We start from the raw sequence: 23535 nt of genomic DNA, 5'->3' as shown, positions 1-23535 counted from the left end.
CCGAGAAGGGGGCACGCGTGTCTTCCGCCCCTTCCTCCGCGGGAGGATCTTTCGGGTCGCACGTATGCGCCGCGCGATGTGGTCACGGTCACTGTTAGCACAGCGCCGAAATTTGCCGGCCAACGAACAGCGTGATTAGTGCACGCGCGAATAGGGATGGGCTGCAGGATTTATCCTATCTGCTAGCCGGACGCCGCTGTGTCCGTTGAAACTACGTTGAGACTGCAGACTATTGGGACCGGTACAATACTGGTTTTCAATTTTCGACGTGAATATAGAATTCGGCGCGCGATCCGCCACAGATACAGCAAAAATATAACTTCGTCGCGTTTCATTACACGCTGCGCGCCAAAATAGCGTTAACAGTCAAATTCGAGCGAATTATACCGATCGCTATTCACAAAACGGAGTACCTTCGTCGCGACGCGCGTTCTTTTTGCAATAGATAGAATATTGCCAAATAAGTTCAAAGAATATGTAGTTTTTCTCTTTTTTTTTTTTCCTAATAGAGATGTGCAGAAATGAAAAATAAAGTTGCACAAATGTAGATATAATGCATTTAACGCGCGACAGGCCCATTTAAATTTAAAAATATTGTAAAAAGTACAAAATAAAAGTAAGTGAAAGTATTGTACAGTTCAAGGATTGTTGGTACTCATTTTTTTTTCCTCGAGACAAATTGCCATTTAAATGTACGTTTTGTCCAAGACTGGAAAAAAATGGAATTGCTCGGAGTACCGCCGTATATCTAGGTTTTAGAAATACGTAAAGCTACTTACGTAATTTTAAAGCTGAAAAGCGTGGGGAAAGTGGAAAACTGGACAGGAAATTGGATGAGGCTGGACATGGAAACAGTTATCTGAAGCTTCTCACGTGGAAATGTGAAGAAAGATGTAGGTGGATGGTGTTTCGTCATTGACAGCCGCATTGAGGCATTGTGGCGCGAACGTGAAATTTTACTGTGGGTAAAAATAGAAACGGAATTAAAATTACAACTGTGTCATTCAACAATATATTTACGCCTTGCATAATATAAAATATATGAATATACAACTTTACATTCTCACACTGCATATCTATGTACGAGGTAAAAACAATGGGGGATCAATTTTCCGTGATTATTGGACAATACTGTTAGATACGTGACAGAGTATAATAACACGGTTTATAAATAAAAGAAAAGTTGTACTCCGGAGCGTTGCTTTTTACTTGTTTGTTTCTGGATTTCCGTAACACAGAAATTTTCCGGGGCGGCGACTGTCCGATAAAAATTGCAAAGTTCAGAAAGAGCGAGAAAAATTGCAAGTGCAAATTGCTGACAAAGTATTTCACACGAGGGATTTAAATTTGACGAAAATACCCGCTCACACCCGCCTTTATCTTATCACGGTGACGGAAACGTGCCGCCTCCACCAGCAACTAACGGGACACGAAACAAAAAACTGAAACTCCGCGATCGGTATATGTGCGCGGGTGAGGTGAGGTTGGGGTATTCCACGAGAGGATATACGAGGGGGACTTGGGCAAGAGAGGATATCCCGCCGTTAATTGGACCAGGGCCGATGATGTCGTCGTGCGAATTGTCGGCCACGAAATTACCCCGATATCTTCTCGCGTCTTCGTCGTTTAGAGGCCGCGCGGTACAATCGGACGGTGCTACACGGATTTTCTTTTCCTCCTGGCCCCACCAACGAGCCCCACCGAGAGAGTCCAATTACCCTGGCGAGACTCGGCGAGACTGACGACGTTTCCATCGACGCGAAAGCCACACCGTGGGGACAGGAATAAGACGCGCAGAATAATAAAATTGAGCGCCCTCGAGGCTCTCTCGTTTTCTCTTTCTCTTCTTACAACGACACGCTCGCGAGCGTTGCACGTCCGACGCAAATTATCGATTTTATTGGAGCGCGAGATAAATTTAACGCCGATTCATTGCGCGATTACATTTAATTGCCTCCAATTAAATCGCCGTTCCAATTAAAATCGACGCTAACACGGAGGGTTCATTACAATTTATTGAGCCGATAGCGGAGGCTCTTTTTTGTATCTCCTCTCAGTCATGCACTATCGCGTCATGTATTTACAAAAACTTGAAATGGTATGCTTCTCCCTCCCCTTTCCTATGCTTCCTTTTGAAAACTTTTTTACTTTGTACACATAATCCCTTATATAATGAAATCAGTGTGCCTCTTTGCAACGAGTATTACAAGCCAATATCAATGTGACATTAATTTCGCAATTGTTATCGCATTAGGACGACTTGTGTGAATATCGCAATTATTCCTTTATATTAAAAAGCAATAATATTTATTTAAAATAATTTCAGTATCTTTAAAATGTATATTATTCCGTAGAACAGTACATCATCCTGCTAAAAGGACATTAGCAAAAAACTAATACACATTTCATTCAACTTGAAAGTACACCTATATGAAATTACACGTATCGAATTTTTTATATATAGTCTCGAAGATAAAGGAAGAGTTCTTACGGAGTAATCGTCCATGTATCTCCACAAAACACGTATGCAGACAAGGAAGCATTCACTGACTAGTCGGTGGTGAACCACCGCTATCGTATTGACTTTTATTTCTCAGTAAATAACCAGCGAGGAAACTTATGGGATCAGCAGGCCTCTCCTTGGCTAGACAAGACAATGCTTGCAGTAGTATCGGCACTACAGTCTGATCCAAATACTGTCTGGTTGGGAGCGATTGTACTTCGACACGAGCTTTCTTTGGTGCTGGTGGAATACCAGAGATATCAGGATCCTTGTCCATTCCTACTACTTTCTGTCAACAACAAGAATATTGCACTTACAAATCAATAAACAAGACTCAGGCCTACTTGATAATTAAGAAATAATGAAACTCTTTGCATTATGCAACTTATCTCTTCCATACAAAGTGTTTTGTATAAAAAAAGATTTGTCTGATAGTTGTCGATAGTTTTGATTAATTGATTAAACTAGCTTGACAATGTCTAAATTAGGGCATTAGCTTGAAGATACATAAAGAGATCAAGTTCACTGCGATAAATTACAGTCCTGAACTGACAAAGTCTCAGTAATGTTATGAAACATTTTCACATCTGTGTCATCTATGTTTATACGATACATCTCAAATGTTAGTTTAGAAACATCAATTTATTTACACAGACACGCATAACCTTGCCAGTAGATCATAGTTTTGATGTCAGCTGTTTTCGACTAATATATGTCGCAGATAACAGGCAACACTGCACACGCGCTCTAACCTAACTTTTCCATGCCGTAAAATCGCGTATATTTCTTACGCATTCGTATTTAATCAGCGGACTCACTCTGTACGTGTCGAATCAGACAAAATATCGTTGCTCATGGACCAGCTGCCACATGACATGTTTTAGGTTATATATTTACTTACATGCGTTGCCTCGGACACAACATTGGAGATGGGTTGAGCAGGAGTCGTCGATTCGGTCCGTTCCTCGGTCGCGTTCTCTGTCATAAAAAGAAAAGAAAAGACAAACGGCTGTTACTAAAACGAAATTAGAGATTCAGGCCTGGTCGGATGATGGCCAGACCGCGCGCGATTATATGAAAAAGGGAAATTGATGGACACGTACCACCGCCGGTCGCCATGGTGTAAACAACCGTCGCTACCAACCGACTTCTCTGGACTGTCACGCCGCGCCGTGTCGCTCGCGCACACAAGACGCGGGAACTCGTGCCACGTGGTCAAACGCCATACAGCAATAAATTCTCCGTTTTTCTTTTGTTATCTCGAGAATAAGAAATATATATGTGCACTCTCGAATGATTAATGATTGCGACACTTTTGTCTCGATAAATTTTGCAACGCGACAAGAAAATAATATCCTCTGTTAGAAAAGAAATAGTTTCGCTGCGTAGTGAAGCCATTGTTATTATTGCGTACTTGTAAGGACGACTACAAAACTTGGCATAATATCGATTTTGCAAATTACACGTCCTGCAAGAAAAAACTGTATTGCAGCCAGAATGGTAAACTTTGCTGAGTGAATTTGTCCTTAGAAACCAGTTTTAATTTGCTGTTAGCGGAGAACAGTGTGTATTCTTGGTAAAAGATTGATTTATTGCTGGAGTGAAACTACTATGATTTCTGGAAATTTTTAAATCATCAACAAAAGTTAAAGCACTATTATAATACCAAATTCTCGAGAACTAATAGAATAAAAATGTCTAGTATTCTCCTTCGTTTTTTTCCGACAAATAGCGAGATATCGTGAGCTAAACATTGAAAAAATTACCAAGCTTCCTTTCAATATCTCAAACATTATTAGGCAAATAAAAAAATGTTTTAAACAAAAGTTGTTCAAATTAATTGGTAAAAAAGGATAATGTGATAAAAGACAGGGATTTCCACTTACGATTTTAAAGTTGAGTAAATCTTAATATTCACAGAGTTCATCATTCACGGTAACGACGAACGCAAAATGCAGTGTGCTTTTAGACAATCGTTATCTGTTAATCAATTTCAAAAAAGTGACTATGTTATGTATGTATGTTCACATATTATCTTAATTTTTTGACTACTTTGATTATTATTAATTTTTAATAATGTGACAAAACTATTTCGCTCATGTAACCAAAATGTTCTAAATAGTGTTAATATTAAATGTTATTAATTTAACACAAATATATCTTGCTATAATAATAAATCCGCTTAGCCAATAACTAATGTTTAGCCGTTATTGTGATAAAAGTATTTTAATGAATAATGAATAAAAGACCGTAGTTCATACAGCAAAATAATTTGTAGATTTAGCAAAAGCTATATCTAGCAAGTGAAATTAATATTTCTGACAGATATCTTCGCTATCAAAACAATAACTAATAGATTTTATTATGACAGCATAAAAACTGTGCTGTGCCAACGAATTATTTTCTCCGCGTAAGAATTACTAAGAGACAAATTCTCCTGTCGAATATGGGATGCGTTACAAAAGTCATCGAGACAAAAATGTTACGATTTTCGATCATTTTAGTACACCTTGTCCTCCTTCGAACATTTTCCAAAAATAAAAGGTACGCGTGTAATTATTACAATTTGCATTACATTTAAAACCGGAGAATTTCGTTTCGCAGGGGAAAAACGGTCGTAGAATCCAACAATTTAATAAAAGGGGAATATAATACGAATTTCATAATGTATCAAAATTATATTACTTGGAATCGTAATAAATAAATTAGATCGCAGTTGTTAGTATTCCTGCGGTCGAAGCGGGTGAAATTAATGTATCGATTAAACAAATCGAATTAATGTATGCGCGTGTATATACGCTATATATGAATCAACCGTATAGCAGCTACGCATAAATTATTATTCCCGCTACCGTGCAAATTATTCGGCGATCAGGGCAAGGCTGAAGAGAGACGAGCCTCCGGGCGACCGTTTTAAGTTTTATTTATTTAACGCAAAGTTAGACGCTACAACTTTGGTACAAAAACATAAAATAGTGGCGTTGAGGAAACAGTACACTGCGAGCGGGTCCTCGAGTCTCCGCGAACGCGGAGGATCGTAAGCGCGTTTTTTCCCGTTTTTGTCCGTTTTTCGCGTTCGTTTCGTTTTTCCTTCTCCTCTCTCTTTTTTTTTTTTTTTTTCCATTAAACCGACGCATCGCAGATCCGTCGGTGTGTCACACGGACGGGGGGATCATGAAAGCGCGAAGGAAACGCTTCGAGTCTGACAGGCGGGAGGAGGCGAGGGAGGGCACGAGCTCGAAGAACCGCGTTCGCTATCGTACGGAAAGAACAGCCAAACGCTTTCAACGCATATATCAATCAAGCATACACGAGCGAACAACGCGCTTCTCGCAGCGTCTCTCAAAAAATAACATCGAATCCTGCAAAGAATACCACACACAGTTATGCGCCGACCACGCGTCGCGGGACGAGCTAACGATGGGGCTCGGGGAACGTTCGGCAAAAAGCTGTACGCGTTTTTGACAGATTACATCAAGTTCTGTGACGGCGGCGGGGGATGGCGGGGGGGGGGGGAATGGGGGAGCGGGGGTAGGGCAAAGGGGAAGAGTGAAATGCCACTACGCGAAAGTAAAAAACAAACAGCCGTCGGGAGGCAAAGAAGCGAGTAGAAAAGAACACACGGACGTAAATTCGCAGTCTTTAAGTTGCAGCGCTCGATGTCAATAATGTTCCAGCCGGAGAACATTCGTTAAGCCGAGACTCGACTTGGCCCGATTGTCGTGAGACGTACACACGCCTCTCTCTCTCTCCCTCTCTCTCTCTCTCTCTCTCTCTCTCTCTCTCTCTCTCTCTGTCTCTCTGGTCCACGTGTAGCCTTTTGCCGAAAACACCCTGGGCCGCTCACAACATAACGTTATCACCTGTGCGACGTCGCGGACGTTCAGCACGCTTAAGACAAAAGCTGAGCCGCGGTCAAAATAGCGGACGTGATCGCGCGCATCACTATACATAATATATATATATATATATTTATATATACGAATGCATTAATATCATCATTATCATCGCATTAATGGCCTTTGCGCCGTACGCTGCTCTGGTTAGATTCGGAAGCGAGTCGAAGCGACAAAGTTTCGCAGGAGGCGAGGGATGGGGGGGGGAGGGGAGGAGGCGAGTCGAGTGAGTAAAACGTTAGTGATACTAGAAGTCGTACAAGGGTGACTTGGGACCGGTGACTTGGGACTACGTTAATTGCGACAAAGAGATCGCGATTGTAATAACATATACACGAGACACGAGGCTTTTCTGCGTAGCCTTTCAAAATCACATCGATGAGTAAAGTGCGTCGGCGTGTCGAGCCGCGGCCAGTTTGTCTCGGTTTTGCAGAGGGTAGGAATTCCTCTGCGGGAGCGGAGGCGATTCGCGGAGCGAAGCACCCTTGAAATTTCGTCCGATCGCGCGCGTGCGTTTAATTTTAATCTCACCCGTCCACGTGAATTTGCGCGAATATCAAGAAACAACGGTATCAATTTGCTCGGCACTAATTACATGTGGTCGAAATTAAATTAACTTCACACGGGAGGACACAGCGAGAAACGTGAAAATTAATATCAAACAATAATATATCGTACTCCCCCGGGGCGCGCCTTCATATTCGCCGATTACATAAATTTAACAAATTAGATTAATTAAGTTAATGGTAACGGTAACAAAGAATAATGCATGACGAGGCGGAATGGATTCCGCGCGGCGCTCAGCGTATTCAAAATACAGACATCACCTGTACTCGTGGGTTGTTACACCCAAGGACCCTACAACGGAATATGTATTATCGCACGTCCGCGCTCGCGCGATAACGCTCGCATAAGTGAAACGTATACGTTTGCGAAAGTGAAAGTGCCGACGTTCGTTCGGCGGATTTCTCTTTCTTTCCAAAGATGCTTTCTCGTCCGGTCACCCAACTGGAGGCCGGCTCGTGCATCGCCTCGGCAAACAAATGCGACACCTAGAAATAGCTACTTACAACGTATATGTATAATGTGTATAGTTAATATATATATATATATAATATTTATATTTATATTTTTATATATATATATATGTATATCTAGAAATAGTATCGTGATAAAAACGAACTATGAGACGCGGCGCCGTGACCGCGGAGTCGCGCGACGTCGGGCTGGTGCACACGCGAATTACGCGAATGACTTCAGGACGCTTCCGCTTCGTTTGTTCGCTTTCGTCTGTTTGCTGCTTCGTTCGTTCGTTCGATCGTGCGTGGATTGGATCGGTCGTCGACGCCCGGCGCGGCGGAAAGATCAGCCGCCCCGAGCGGAACGGTCTCTTCGATTCGCGCTCGAGAAAACGACCCCCGGTTGACCGTCCCGACTTCTCGCTCGTCTCGCAAAAGTACCAACGACGCCTTCTCGCGACCATCCGTCCGGCTTACGAGCTATCTACGAGTTAAATCCAGCTTGTTTTGTTATTACTCGAACCGCTTACACTTGTAACGATCATCGCCGCGATATATATCAGTGCGAGTATCTTATTCGGTACGTCGTAGTAGTCAATCGAAGATTAGCACGGGGGATAATTAGGTGTGTACAGCGGACTAAATATTTATATCATATAGGACGACAGCAAGTGTGATGTGGCGTGTATTGCGTGCACGCGCCAGCGCGCATGCTGGGTTACATGTTGCTTGTAAATGTATATGGCTGGCTGGCCTGCCGTGTATCGAAGCGTTCCCTCGATGGCTCGCCGCGTTGTTCTTCCTACGGACAGTCGATCGGCATGTTTTTCCGGCGTAATTTCGAGACTTCCCCCTCCCCGGCCGAGCGAGCGATGCTGAGGAGTGGATCAATCGGCGCGCTCGTTTCTTTTTTTCTCCTTTTTCCCGTTTTTAATCGCTGAAGGATGACGACGAAGCCGAAGGCGAAGAGTGACGACGTACCCTACGCGCTCTCCGCGACGTCGAGACTCAAGATTGCCGATCGTCTAGGGGGTGTAGAGGGACGAGGGGACACAACCTTCGTTACGAAATTATAAATCGTACAGTATATGTATATAGTATATGTACGCATGTATGTATATATCGTACGCCCGCGAGGAGCGGCAGTGTGGCACAACCATGACTTAAAAAGCGACCAACTAATCTCGTGTATGTACGTGTGTAACTGTGTACGCCTATGTGCGTAATGTGTGTGTGTGTTCGTGCGTATGTGTATGTCGTGTATGTTTCGTGTGTGTGTGTGTTGAGTGTACGTATATATATATATATATATATATATCGTTAATATGTTTTTTTCTTTAATACGTTACACGACTTCTGCGACGATCGTAACCTAGGATTATATCCCGAATATATATCAGAAGACCCCCGTTGAACCGTTACCGTCGCCGAGAGCACCATCGCGGGCCGCGTTCCTGCCGCGGCTGGATGCCTGCGAACACAGCTTCCGGGTGTTCGCCTTCCTACAGGACAGCCTCGCGCGGCAGTCGCGAGCCTCGAACCCCGCGTACGCGTTCGCGACGGCAGCGTGAGAAAATCGACGTGACTCGATGCGCTGCGCCGGAATTTTGCTTCGTTGCGTACAACGAACTGTGACCATTTCGTCGAGGGAGACGTTGTCTTCGTCGGAACGAGACGAGCCTCGCTTGCCGATCCGTGCGGGGACCAATTTGACGCGATTCAAGCGAACGTGTGCTGAGGTATTGCGAGACTCGCGAGACTTGCGAACGAGGTGTGGCTGACCTCACGAATCGCAGTGCCTCCTTCGCGAAAGGGCAGTTAAGTAGAAGTAGGCAGTCTTTAATCTGGCCTTCCCAAGTATGTGCGTAATTGAGAGTGAAACGGGCTCGAAAAGGTGTATCAAAATCAAGGCAGTTTCGAATTGGCGCCGGCCTTTCTGACGACCGAATGTAAATGAACGATCGATTATGCTCGAGAAGGTCGCAAGGAAAATGCAAGGAAAGGCCGAAGGACGAAAGAGAGACAGAGAGAGAGAGAGAGAGAGAGAGAGAGAGAGAGAGAGAGAGAGAGAGAGAGAGAGAGAGAGAGAGAGAGAGAGAGCGAGTGAGAGAGAGAGTGACAGGGGGAGCAGAATCGAACGATATGGTCAGAGGGCGAAGAAGGCGGTCCCATTTCGCGAGGTGGACCACGAATTCTCGTTTGCAATCACGATCTCGAGATGATATCAACGCGCGTACACCTTACGTGGTAATCGAATCTATCTACTCGCGACGACGTTTTCTAGTTTCTATCGTAAATCGTTGCAAATTGGACCGACGACAGCACCGGGGGAAGAGTTAGCGTGCGCTTCATTTCCGCGTCTCTCGGTTTTCCTCACGGCCGCCGGCTATCGAGAGAGGCGGAAGACCACGGAAGATGATTTACAGGTTACACTGCCACAGTATCGTAGGGTGTGAGGAGTCCCCCGTGACCGCCGTGGGGGCCGCCGGCTTGCCGGCTGGGAGCTTCGTTTCTGTAACAGGAATTTACACTTTTGCCACTCGCCGCCAACCAATGTCGACTGACTCCTTCACGCAGCTGCAACAACACGTTCGCGTGCAGATGTCCTTTCTGCCGGTGAGAGAATGTGGGCAGTGGGACCCCTCTCTTCACCGGAGTACTCCGAGGAAACGTGCAGATGTATACGAAAAGCAGTAATGTGCCTGTTTGTGAACCAACTTTTCGGCAAACGGGAATTTCCTTGAAACAAATTCAACTGAGCAGATTCAGCTCTTAATCCTTGGATCACTTAGATCTCATCTCATTTATTGTCGACAATGGATACACAATGGACACACAGGAGAAGGAGATTTGCACGCGAGTCGACCGAGAAACATGCTTACAACAGCTAAAGTAGCAACGACGACAACGAATATTACTGATATTGTGGCATGAATGAGTAAAATATAAAAATGACGATCTCGGTATGCAGAAGCATATATATGTCAGTCTCGTTAGTAGCATCAGCAGCAGCGGCATGAGTAGCGGGTTCAGTAGCGATGTGAGTAGCAACAGCGCTGCGGTGGAAATATGGTTAGCGTCGTTTCTCACGTATCTCTCTACCGCATTCTACCTTTGAATTAGTGGACACAGTTACGTTACACATGACACTATTCACTGAAGCTACATGCAAAAAACACACGTTATATTAATTAAAAGCGCTCTCGATGGTGACTGAGGGGACTTTTGTCATGTCCGTAAGCAAAACACGCTTTGGAGGGTCGTCTACTCTGCTGTCGTCGCAAAAGAAATCAGGTAGCCGAGAACTTGAATGGGATGATGAAAATCAGTACAAAATGGTGTGTGACGCATCTCAAAAGCTCTTGGCATGTCTTTAACACGTCAGTACATCCTGATGTGATTATGATTAACGAACTTACGGCTTCCTGCGTAATTAGTCATGAAACAAGAAGAAAAGATCAGATGAACGTTAAACAGCTCGTTCGAGTACTCGTCGAAAGTCGCTAGTGAACCACCGTGCACTCGATCGCCGTTCATCGACAATTCAATTCGCGTGTACTCGAGTACCCGTGCTGGGGTACATCGAGGATAGGACAATGCAAGGGTCGGTCGCGCTCAAGCGCCATGGACCCATGGAAGTGGAAGAACGCGAGATGATGAACCGGATCGCGGCCGAGACGCCGCTCTGAGTGATCGTGGAGCGATCAATTCGGAAAAAAAGAGCCATCGCGGATGATTGTTTCACCGCGGTGCTAAGTGACATCGGCAAGTACAGCATTCGCGATCAAGTGAAATCGCTCGAGACACAGCGGCAGGTACGGTGTAACGCCATCAGACGCGTTCACCGTTAACCAAGCTCACTCGCGCTCTACTGACCTCTCTATGAGTTTACGCATCTCCTCGGTGGTCATGCCGTCCTTGCTGCGAGCATTCACTGAAATAGAAAAACACACGGCACGATTGACACAACGATTAAACTACTACGACAACAACACGTATCATGCAATTTGTGGAGGAAGCTATGGACGATTAGGACCAAAAAAAAAAACAAAAAGAAAAAAGGAAGTAACACATAGTCCGCGGGCGAGTCTTCTCCATTCGCGACTCGCTCGCCATGCGACACGTCCGCATAAATGGGCCGTCGTACGCCTAATAATGCTTAGTGCATGTAAAACGAGCAATGTAGTAAGAGAGCTGTGATCGGAGCGAGATGATTCTTCGAGAGGGAGCATATAAGCCGGATCGCAGTGCCGCTCGCGCTGACAGAGAGGACGAGAGTCTTCGACCTCCCCCGATCGCGAGCCAGATCGCGAGTCCAGCTTTATTATGTGGTCTCCCCCTTGTTCGTTCTCCGACCTATCACGAGTCTTTCTACTGACCGCCGTAGTTGCGGTTGACAAGCTGATCACGGTCGCACTCGGCCTCGCTGATCTCGTTGCTCTCTTTGCTGTCGTTGAAGCTGGAATTGTTCTGGTCGTGGTTCCTCGGCGGCGGTGGTGGCGGTTCCGGAGAGCCTGAAACGGGAATGTTGCGAGCCGAGCCTACGCTGCGACGTCCGACTGAGCCGCGAGATCCGTAATGGTCATAGGGTGCGCCGTATTGTCCATATTGTGATCCGTATTGATCTTCCTCGGGAGCGCAATTGGCCGGGTCATCGTATTCGGGCGAGAAGACGTTGTGGGTACCACTGCCACCTCCTTGGGACGGCACTCGGGAGTAGCGGCCGTTTTGACGAGGCTGCAATGAATATCGGACACGATTCCAACGATGGCTGTACAATGAACGCTGGCTTATAGGGCAACTTGTCCGTACAAAATCTCTCAAAGTGAGAGATACAAATCTCCCCATAATGATTTCCTTTCTAAGTGGTTGAGACACAAGCTGTACGCGCGTTTTAACAAGATACCGTAGAAGACACGAGATATTATTGTTACGTCCTGGAGGAGGAACGTAACTGGACGCTTGCTTTCACAAGCTCCGACGTACTCGCAAGTCTGCGGTGCAAATCAAGAATTGGAATGACCCCTTTATCTGGCGCGAACGTACGTCGGTAGTCCTTTATTTAGGTCAAGGAACTGAATCCCTTTACCTGGGATAGGACCGTGAGCGACAGTTGAGAAAAGGGAGAATGAATAGGTATGAGGCCACGGAATAAGGCTGCGTGAAAGCCACGTGTATCACCTCGTAGAGGTGAGGTCGGAGGGGAAGCTATCGGAGATGGGTTCCAAGATAGAGGAGAGCCTGTAGAAGATCGGTCATCTATGAGACTCAGGGATGTCAGCGAATAAGAAATAGGAGGAGTTCCGAGGGGAGAATCGGCAAGGAACAAGAGAGGAGGACGCGCAGGTCTTAAAACGTTTGGTTCGTTATGGTGGATAATGTAATCCGGACGGTCTTGGATTACAAATTCTATAGAGGCGACCTCAAAATCCTCGCGGTTTATGCAAATTTCCGTGGTAGTTGTGTACGCCGCATTGGATTTTACTCGGTTTGCGTACGCGATAACTGATTCATCGGTTCTTTGATGTATGCGTCCTAATTCACCTTGTAATTCGGGATAAGTTTTAAATGATCCGAAAACGTTCTTTAAAAATTTCGTTAATTGGCTGACGAGCGAGGAATCTTGATCTTGCATTGCATGGTGAGCTTCTCCTGTTAAACGCGTGTAAAACATTTTCGTTAAATATCTTTCTTCCTCGATCGGTGTCATTGCCTTTGCTAGATTACATCCTTCTATAAAATGTTCTACTGGAATATTTTGTCCGTCGAAGAAAGGAACGGCACCAACAGCGTAATTATTACTCGTTTTAAATAATTTCGATTTAATTTTTTCTGAAACTTCTAAGTTTTTTGTAAGAGGAGTCTCGCTTCTCGCCGCCGGTTCTTTATCGTTTAACATCTCTGTTTCGCTTATCGATTCTATTTCTTTGCTATTTGAAATCTCCAATCTTTCCGTCGGTGGTTTATCGCTCGACTCTACTGCGGATTTGGTAAGTTAAGTGGAAAGAGTATAGAGATTCAAGAGAGCGGTATAAAGTAAAGGGTGTCCCAAAATTCACGCAAGAAGTAATTTTGATAGAAAACATAGTTTTATAATTAAAAATTGTAAATTTTTTATTGATTCATACAGTATAGGGTTATGTATGCAATAGCATATCGGGTAAATGGCCTCCACGGTTTTGCTGGCACATATGCACTCTTTTGTTGAAATTTTCCATGACCGTTTTGCATAAATGTAGCTGAATTTCGTTGATATAGCGCTCGATTTCCTTCTTCAAGGCGTGAGTGATCGTGGGCTTGTTGGCATAAACCTTAGACTTCAAAAAATCCCAAAGAAAAAGGTCCAACGGCGTTAAATCGCACGATCTGGGCAGCCAAATCTGATCACCAAAACGGGAAAATACACGACCAGGAAATGACTCATGCAGTAATTGAATTGTTTCTCGGGCTGTATGGCATGTAGCACCGTCTTGTTGAAACCACATCTCGTCCACATCCATATCTTGCAATTAGGCACAAAAAACTGGTTTATCATGTCGCGATAGCGAGCACCATTAACTGTTAGTGCCTGACCAGCCACATTTTCGAAGAAGAATGGTCCGATGATGCCTCCAGCCCAAAATATGCACCAAACAGTGACACGTTGTGGATGCATTTGTTTCTCAACAATCACTCGTGGATTTTCTGAACCCCAAATGCGACAATTTTGTCGATTAACCAAGCCATCAAGATGAAAATGAGCCTCATCGCTGAAGATGATTTTGTTCGAAAAATCAGCATCCACTTGTTGTTCCATAATCCAACGTTGTTCCATCCATTCAACGAACTCTCTTCGCTGTGGCCATTTACCCGATATGCTATTCCATACATAACCCTATACTATATACTTTATGAATCAATAAAAAATGTACAGTTTTTAATTATAAACCTGTGTTTTCTATCAAAATTACTTCTTGCGTGAATTTTGGGACACCCTTTAGGTTGTGCTTCGCTACGGTGCTCTATGAGTGATGTAGTCTGTTCTAAACTTTTATCTATAATAGGACTGAAAGGGTTGTCAAAAGCTTGCGGTTTTGCATCCAAATGCAGTCCAAATGCACTCCAAAAGCGGACTATCGCTCAAAATTTTCCGAATTTCAGGAGTTGTGGGTTCAGTTATAGGTAAAAGAATAGATGCAGGGGAAGCACTTGAAGACAGAGGGTGCAGAAGGAACGTAAAGTGTCGATGTGTATTGCGGCTCAATCATTTTAGAAGGTTTTAGGCGTTGCCCGTATGGCCTGTTGATATGCCTTATCAACCTCGGATTTATCTGAATTCGCGTATTCATGCCCCTATTTCAACTATCGCTCATATAATCTCGGACGAGCCCCAAATTTTTATATGTTACGTCCTGGAGGAGGAACGTAACTGGACGCTTGCTTTCACAAGCTCCGACGTACTCGCAAGTCTGCGGTGCAAATCAAGAATTGGAATGACCCCTTTATCTGGCGCGAACGTACGTCGGTGGTCCTTTATTTAGGTCAAGGAACTGAATCCCTAGGATAGGACCGTGAGCGATAGTTGAGAGAAGGGAGAATTTTTGTTTTGAATAATTAGTAGGAATATGTGATTGCCTTATAATTACAAACAGCATTGTTTTGTTGATAGCTAAGTAGAAGTTTACAATGAAGTATGTCCGTTGAAATTCGTGAGGTTTTATATGTACATATACAGGGTGTCCCATTTTAAGTGTCCACTCCAAATATCTCTCTTATTTTTTATTTTAGAGAAAAATGGTTCAGACACGTTTTGTATGGTTTCGAGGGGGCCATAAGATGGTACCATTGATTTGACCTTGAAGAATCATTTGAAGGTCACGTGAAGGTTACCTCAATTTTTTAGATGGCACCCCCTACTTTTTATTACATATTCTTATAGCTGACCTCGAGAGCTTCCCAACATTTTCCTTTAAAATATCGCGTTTTCGAAAAAATCGGGATAGACGGGTGGTCGTAAACACCCTGTATATTTGTATTATTTATAGATAAATATCAGTGAATTTTAGATCTGCTAAATCTGATTTAGATCTTTATCGGGATGATTATGAAATCTTATCTAGGTGACATCAACTCTGTCTACTCAACTCTGTCTATAAGTAAAGTGAAAGATAAGTAAAGATGCTTTATAGACAAAGTACTATAAACCCGCGTGAGTAATTGATTAAGTACCATAGATTGAGATCCAGATCGGCTATGGGCGGAGGCGTTAGTCGGATGTCCTACAGGTGGTCCCATGGTGCCAGAGTGGCCGTTTCCGGGATGGGGAAAGGTCTGGAACTGCATAGCCTTGCTCGGGTCCATTTCCTCACGGAATCCCAAAAGATGGAAGGTAGCGTACGGGCAGATCTCATCCTCCATACCTGTAAACGAACGATCATCCAGGGTAGACCCTGTGGCTATGGGCGGAAAATCTATGAAATACGATGTTCTTTGATGATAAAGATTGCTTCAGAAGGTGCTCCTCGAGTGTAAAATTCATTATGACGGTCGTTGCTTTAAACTTCGTTAAAGAATGAAATTGGAAAAAATTATATAAGCAATCTTTTCCTTTGTTGATTTTACATGCGACCTCTCTATCCGGATGTAAACGAGCAAGATGTTTTTTACTCACTTCAACACGTTTCTTCTTTCCTCTATTCTCGTTCTAAGTTGAATCGTTTTCGATAGGTGGTCATGCGTTTTGAAAATGTATTTAGATAGACTACAGTCCACTGACACCCGATCGTCCGACCGATTAAAATCACGCGGTTTTTATTTAATCGAGCTACTTGTTTAATTCTCTAATTCTAAAATTCGTCTATTCTTGTTTATGTATTTTGGGGAATGAAGGGAAGGGGGTGTAAATCTCTGAGATCGCTATGTCGCTACGACGATCACGCGGGCGCAGGGACGTCTTGGAAAATATCATAGATGAATGTATAAATCTCTGCTAAGTGGTTCGTGTTGATTGTCGGCGTGCTATGAGCGCAAGCATGCGAAAACGTGCAACATCGAGAAACGAGTCGTGCCGCGAGATGTGACACAAGAGGTTCATGGAGCAAAGGGGGACTTACAACGACCGGCTGCGACGAGCCCAGCAACGTCGCCGGCTCCGGATTATCGATCTCGTAAGGCGATCAGGCGAGAATGCCGGACACGCCTTGTGGGCCAAAATTACTATTACCAACCTCTGTGCGAGAGACCGTCTGCACTGCCCATACGTGGTGGCGGCGGACATCTCCTGTTGGGCGCGTAGTGACTCAATTCCTCATACATGTGCCGCCTGGGATCCCACGTCGAGTGACTCCTTAACGAGCCAGTGCCACCTATCGAACACATACTACAAAGGTCGTACGACTCGCTGGCGCCTATCAAGATTCGTTCTCGCCAACTGACAACCCTGTTTTCTTGGAGGACTCGAGGCTCTGGGGTGGGTGTTGTTCTCTCTTTTCGCTTTCTCAGTGGATTCACGATCGATATGCGGACCGGTGCATTCGTTACACTCGTTAGGCACCAACGACGCGTGATAAGCGCAAACAAATATAGGAACGAACGTTATTTTCCGCTGGAGGGACATACATTTCGTTAACGTATATAAAAACATTTCGAAGCGAGGCGAACGAAAAAATTGGCACAGTTATATATATATATACATATATATATATATATATACATATATATATATATATATACATATATATATATATATATATATATACAGGATATTCCATTTAACTTGAGATAACAAAATAATTCAAAAGTAAAGAAGAAAAATAAAAATCGCTAAAACATGTGTCGAACGAATTCCGAGGACGAGTAAAATGGCATGATTCCTTTTTCATTTGGTGGACATCTTCAAGGTGATTTTAAGGTCAACTTTGTTATTTCAAATGAAAACCTATATTTTTTATGACGGAAGCATATTTTACGTAAAAAAAAAACAATTAACTCTTGTCCGAAAAATTTTTTTATTTGATCATTACTTTCGGAGATATCGTACGAAATAATTCCGATTTTTATTCGAAACGAATAAAATAAACATATCACAATAAATGCTTAAAATGATGGCCTGCCATTTCCAAACACTTGTTAATGCGATTAATAAAAGATCGATTCACTGATGATAAAGTCTCTGGACGGATATCGCGACAGGCATTTCGGATTCGCTCTTTCATGTTTTCTGATGTGGTTGGTCGATCGTGATAAATTTTTTCTTTAAGGTGACCGCATAAATAAAAATCTGACGATGTTAAATCAGACGACTTCGCCGGCCAGTTAACTGGTCCTCCCCGACCTATCCAGCAACCAGGATATTTCTGATTCATTATTTGGCATGCATAACACGAATAGTGAGCTGGGCATCCATCCTGCAGAAACCACATATTTCTTCTGTCTGCTAGGTTTACTTCTTCGAGTAGTACGAGTAATAATTTTACATCCAAGAAGTTTCCACATTTCCCTCGATTCAGATCAAAATGTTTGGAAATGGAAGACCATCATTTTGAGCATTTATTGTGATACGTTTGTTTTATTCGTTTCGAATAGAAATTGGAATTATTTCGTACGATATCTCCGAAAGTAATGATCAAATAAAAAAATTTTTCGGACAAGAGTTAATTGTTTTTTTTTTTACGTAAAATATGCTTCCGTCATAGAAAATATAGGTTTTCATTTGAAATAACAAAGTTGACCTTAAAATCACCTTGAGGACGTTCACCAAATGAAAAAGAAATCATGCCATTTTACTCGTCCTCGGAATTCGTTCGACAGGTGTTTCAGCGATTTTTGTTTTTCTTCTTTGTTTTCGAATTATTTTGGTGTCTCAAGTTAAATGGGACACCCTATATATATGATCGTGTGTATGGGGGTTCTGTATGACATCTGGGAAACTGTATGTGTGGTGGCACATTGGTCTGGAAGCCTAACATTGTGTGTGTGCGTGTGTGTGTGTGTGTGTGTATGTGTGTGTGTGCGAGAGTCAACGTGTCTCTCGAGAAAGGATGAAAGAAGGAACTATCGTGCCGATGCGACAACAACTAGACAAGAAGTTGAAACTGGTCTAAAAGGTAAAGTGTTGGCAGTTGTGGCTTACTTATAACTGTACCTCGCTTGATGCGATCGCAGGTATTGTAGTTGGAGCCGGGTACAGGTGGCAGCTTGCGGTTAGGCGGCGCAATGTATCCCAATTCGTCACGAAGGTCGGACCTGCGTTTATCCAGCGTGGCTCCACCGACTCCGGTTTGTTGATAGACTACGTCGTCTGAAGTAACGACGGGCGAGTCAATAAACACGAACGTGCCTCTCGATACTTTCTATCTCATTGTTAATATATATCATCACATTGTTTATGCCATCACCCACGCTTGCGTAAAAAAGGAACAAAACGGGACATGGAGAATCAAGAGAGAAAGAGAGAGAGAGAGAGAGAGAGGGAAAGAAGGATATTATGAGGAATGACTTCAAGACTAGGGTGGCCGACGCGTGGATCAATCATCAGGAAATTATTATGACGACATTGCAATATTACGCAATAATATGTTGTATGATATATCCAATCCAAATTGATTAATCGCTGATTAATCAACAGCGCTCACATCTTTCTCGATTGCCGTTTATAATCGAGGTCGAAATTGAAAAGCTCATTGAAAAGCAACCCCATTTCCCGACGAACCTCCACCGTCTTTTTACGACTTAACGATTTATAAAGTAATAAAAAAAAATTGGTATACATTGTCCCTCGTAATATTTCTCGTCGGCTGAAGAGATACCTCGCAGCCGTGTTTGTTCCGGGCCTCGAGTTCTCCTCGAGAGCGCGACGCAAATGACAACTATTCCTACTATTATGACAACGACCGTTGCGCCGACCGGCACCACCACGTTTACGTCGAGCCAGCTGGGTAACCACGGGAAGTAACGCCTCACGTCCGTGTTGTCGTTACCGCCGTTACGTACGGGAGGTGCGATCGTGCCTGTTGATGGGGAGAGAAACGAACGGGAGACGAATTAATGGGCGAGAGACGCTGTACCTTTGTCGCCGCTGTGGCGACTGCCCCTCATGACGCAGATCACGATGACGGCAACGATTATAACGAGAACGGCTGCTACCACGGGCACGAACAGGTTCAAATTCGCCATGAAAATTTTCATCGGGTCCTCGTCGTTGCCACCACCGTTTACATCCGGTAGCTCGCGGGCCGGTGCAATGGTGCCTGGAACAGAAAATTTCGGCAACTTCGTTCAATCCAGTCACCATTGGCACCGGCTACGAGGCGCCGGCTGCGTGTTCAGACTAACGCACGTACTCACCGCCAGTCACCGTCAACGTCGCGAATTCGTACTCGGCTACGGCGAAGCCGGCGTTGTTGTGTGCCGTGACGCGCAAATGATACCAGCTCGCAGGATCCAAATCCAATACCACGAAGTTACCGCCTGGCTTGACATTGTTCGACACCTGGTTCCACTCTTGCTGATGCCTGGGAAACACGAAACACGCGCGCATTAGTCGCGGCCGCTCCGCCTATTCGCCTTGAGCGCTTGAGCTCGCTTTTTGTCTCTCGTCTTACTTCTTCTTGTGCTCTACGACGAAATACAACATGGGGCAGCCGCCGTCAGACCAGGCGCTCAAGTGCAGAGTGATGCTGTTCGTGGATACTTCGATGAATCTGCCTGCTTCGGGAATAATCGGTTTGGAGCCTTTCGTGCGGGTGTTCAGTATGTCTGAGGGATCGCCGGTTCCGATTCTGCGAAACAGAAAAGATTCATGAGCAGAAGTCCTTATATCGCTTTCCAGGCTTGACGACGTAGCGAGTTACCCGTTGTAAGCCGTCACGTAGATTTGATATCGGGAGCCACACCACAAGTTCTCGAGAGTATACTTCTGCACCGTGGAGCCGATCTGAGCAGTTTCCCAATCGCCGAACTCGGGTTTGTAGTGGATCGTGTAGCCGTGGATCGGTGCGTTGTCGGTAGGATGAGGGCGCAATTTCATCGTCAAGGAGTTGGTGGTGGTGGCGGTGAGGGTGACCTGCGGTGAGTGCGGTGGGGCTGCAAATGCAACGTCGCCAGTCAGTAAGCGAAGAGCGAGATCAGCAGCCGTGATTTCACATCCACGCACCGTGCACGACCAGTTGATGAGTCACGGTGTCGTGGCCGAAGGAATTTTCAACATAGCAAGAATATTCTCCAGCGTCCGCACGATCGACTTCCTTGATGAACAGGGATCCTTCGGGCAATTGTCTCAGTCGGTCGCTGGGTTGGAGAACGGCGCCTCGTACCTTCCATGTCACTTCCGGTGCCGGTACTCCGACGGTGAGGCAAGGCAGTTTTACGTCCTCTTTGTACGTCGCGGTGAACTTGTCGTCAAATGATGCAATCTTGGCCGGTACTGTTTAAATACGAAGTGAACATCGTCACGTCAACTTTTACACACGCGACATCTTGTCAGTGTTAAGAGATTTCACCTATACGTTTTCTTCATTCCAGTCTTATTTTCTAGTATAGTAGAATGCTATTATTACGATAAATGAGATTTTTATTCTCATTTTAATTGTACTTATGTATTTGCGATATTAAACCAAACAAACATCAAACAATCGTGTAAAGATCCAAATTTTGCAAATTTGATCTAACGAAGGAGAAATTAATTAAGAAATAGTTAATCACCTCGAACGCTTGGTCCCAATGTCACAATCTTAGAAGCTTCACCTTCGCCAATGTTAGTGCTAGCGGTCACCCAGAATTCATATCTGCGTTGCTTGTCCAATCCAGATGCTTCATGAGTAAGTTGATTCGGCGGTACTTTCTGGCTAGTAGATTCCTCAGCGTTGTCTGCCTTTGTGTAAACGGTATATTGAGAGATAACTCCGTTAGGTTGGCTGGGCGGGCGCCATGAGATGAGAATAGATTCAGCGGACATAACCAGAGCTTTAATGGCGATCGGAGCTTCGGGTGCTGAAAGTGACAGTAGAAAATGTAGAGTTTATTCGGATAAGTGTATTTTTTCAAAATTAACCCTCGCCTAACGGTGGCCAAGTCATGTGGGACCTAAACACCGAATATTTACTTTATATTTATGTTTGTAACATAAGACGAACAGCGTCAAAGTAGTGTTTCTACAATCAATATACATATATTGTGCAAGATCTCGAAGAGAAAAGACGTGTCCAAAAGTGTTGTATAATTTCTACAGTTTTTATTATCACGATAATAGTACCTTTACCTTTTGCTATCCAAATTATAGATATAATTCCCTTCATCTCTGCACGGAGAAAATTGTAATAAAATATTGTAATTAAAATTACGTTAAAATTATATTTCTTTTTTACAATATTTTTTGTAAAGCTGGACTACAACGATATTACAGCATAAGTTATTAATAGAAATAATAAATAACTAAAAATAAAATAACAAGACATTCGAATAATTGCAATATTGTGTAGCAAAAAACATGCGTAATATTTTTAAATAAATTTGTACCACTGTGTCAGTCATATTTCTTACGGTCCAAGATTATAAAAATTTCTTATAGTTTTCACTATAATATTTTACTTGTATAATCCTATAACACTCGCAGAGAAATAAAAAAATTATTCAACTGCATAAAATGCCAACATGTAAACCTAGTTCGAAATATTGCAAAATCGATACGAATCACGGATTCAGATTTGATCGCCGAGTTGAGAAAATTAAATAGTTTCTTAATTACCGTCTTGTTCGGTTTGGCAATGGATCGGTGCAGACTTGACGCCATCTCCGCCGGAAGTGAAAGCCAAGACTTGCATGCTGTAATTCGTGTACTTCTTCAGGCCGTGCAGAATGGTCTCGCTCGAAGACGTGATCTTGGTGTCCTTCGTGTTCTCGTCATACCACGTGTCGGATGGTCCGTAAATGACCTAAAATAAATATTTAAAGACTCTGCTGCAAAGGGTTTACGCATCCTTCCCGATTCGCGTCTTTACTAACTTTGTAGCCGGTGATAACGCCGTTGGCCGCGCTCAAGGGTGGTGACATCCAAGATACTCGAATAGTCTGAGAGGTTAGGGTCGTGCAGGTGGTGTCGTGAGGTGGTTGTTCGGGTACGCCTTCCGCGGTGTGCTGCTTGCTTTCCTCGCTCAAGGGTCCGGCACCGACCTTGTTGAACGCCTGAATCACTACGCTGTACTGAGTGTAGGTCTTGAGGTTCATTATCTGCAAATGGTGTTCCTTTCCGTCTTCCTTGGCGAACTCAACGGTCTCAAACATGTAAGGCTTGTCCGACGATTGTCTGTGTCCAACGTAGTATCCGCGAATCTCACCGTTCCAGTCCTCACGTGGCGGCGCTTTCCATATTACCTGATGATATTTATGCATTTAAGTTTCAGAACGGTTGTGTAGATAATGATAATTAGTGGCTAACAACTCGCATAGCCGAACCTGCAAAAGCAGATTGTGCATATCTGTATCTGTTTTGTAGATTCGATTAGCAGCTTGTTAGCAGAGATACAACAGAATCTGATGGCAAAATATTTTATGGCAGCAACCGAGTAAAATTTGCTGTTTCAATGTATTTAAATAAATCATATTACAAGTCCTACTCGCTTCCTTCCGACAATCTGCTGTCAAGTTCCGTCGACGGAACAATCTGCTGGCAGACTGCTAACAGATTGCTTACTGAGTATCTATTTTCAATCAGAAAGTAGGAAGGATAAAATATATAAAATCTCAGAAAACTTAAGAAAAAAGGATTTGAACGAATAACTTCGAGGATAATTTTGAGGAATAATTATATCTTACTTTAAAAAATAAACTGTGTCTTTAAACAAATAATTAAAGCAAAATTAATATAATTAACAAATAATTAAGGTAAAATTAAATAAAAAATCAAATTAACAGAGAAAATAAAAACGAATTACATTAGAAAAATTATTAAAAAAATAATAAGATTAAATTATTATCCAATTAGATTAATTATTAAATCAATAATTAGATTAAATTATTAAATAAGAATAATTTAAAACAAAAAATTTATTTTTTCTATTTAATTTAAAAAATTAAATAGAAATAACAAAAAAATAATCTAAGTAAAAAATAACCTAAGCGAGGTAACGATTAGTCTATTGAT

General features: G+C 43.4%; 2 protein-coding genes across 51 annotated transcripts in view; both read right to left on the bottom strand.

Moving 5' to 3' along the window:
• Nucleotides 1-998: 998 nt before the first annotated feature.
• LOC105182992 (dosage compensation protein dpy-30) lies at nt 999-3685 on the bottom strand. Its single transcript, XM_011140825.2, has 3 exons — nt 3607-3685; nt 3405-3481; nt 999-2792 (listed from the first exon to the last, which is right to left on the bottom strand). The coding sequence occupies exons 1-3, from the start codon at nt 3620-3622 to the stop codon at nt 2544-2546; spliced, it is 342 nt and encodes a 113-aa protein (XP_011139127.1). The 5' UTR covers nt 3623-3685; the 3' UTR covers nt 999-2543.
• A 1921-nt stretch (nt 3686-5606) lies between these two features.
• Nucleotides 5607-23535, bottom strand: part of Dscam1 (Down syndrome cell adhesion molecule 1) — a 98633-nt gene continuing 80704 nt past the window's right edge. For 40 of the 50 annotated variants that reach the window (XM_025297001.1, XM_025296981.1, XM_025297005.1 and 37 more), the window contains 15 exons: nt 22398-22766; nt 22141-22327; nt 21099-21386; nt 20551-20820; nt 20249-20480; nt 20000-20176; nt 19743-19909; nt 19166-19405; nt 18541-18696; nt 16625-16762; nt 15627-15817; nt 11798-12155; nt 11295-11352; nt 10838-10843; nt 5607-9930 (listed from right to left, as the gene is read on the bottom strand). In XM_025297001.1, coding sequence (XP_025152786.1) covers nt 9846-9930; nt 10838-10843; nt 11295-11352; nt 11798-12155; nt 15627-15817; nt 16625-16762; nt 18541-18696; nt 19166-19405; nt 19743-19909; nt 20000-20176; nt 20249-20480; nt 20551-20820; nt 21099-21386; nt 22141-22327; nt 22398-22766 — 2922 coding nt within the window. In that variant the 3' untranslated portion in view covers nt 5607-9845. Of the gene's footprint in view, nt 9931-10837; nt 10844-11294; nt 11353-11797; nt 12156-15626; nt 15818-16624; nt 16763-18540; nt 18697-19165; nt 19406-19462; nt 19646-19742; nt 19910-19999; nt 20177-20248; nt 20481-20550; nt 20821-21098; nt 21387-22140; nt 22328-22397; nt 22767-23535 lie in introns of all 50 variants that reach the window. The other 10 variants (XM_025297015.1, XM_025297013.1, XM_025297014.1 and 7 more) reach the window with 1 other exon arrangement.

The sequence above is a fragment of the Harpegnathos saltator genome, unplaced genomic scaffold (assembly GCF_003227715.2).
Source record: "Harpegnathos saltator strain DR-91 unplaced genomic scaffold, Hsal_v8.6 scaffold166, whole genome shotgun sequence".
NCBI classification, from domain to species: domain Eukaryota; kingdom Metazoa; phylum Arthropoda; class Insecta; order Hymenoptera; family Formicidae; genus Harpegnathos; species Harpegnathos saltator.
Note: the sequence above shows the minus strand (reverse complement) of the source record. Positions and strands in the feature narration are given on the sequence as shown.

Excerpts from the sequence above, each read along its gene's own strand:
- LOC105182992 (XM_011140825.2), bottom strand. Across the intron at positions 2,793-3,404 it reads TTGTGTCCGAGGCAACGCAT|AAAGTAGTAGGAATGGACAA; the intron begins GTAAGTAAATAT and ends TGTTGTTGACAG.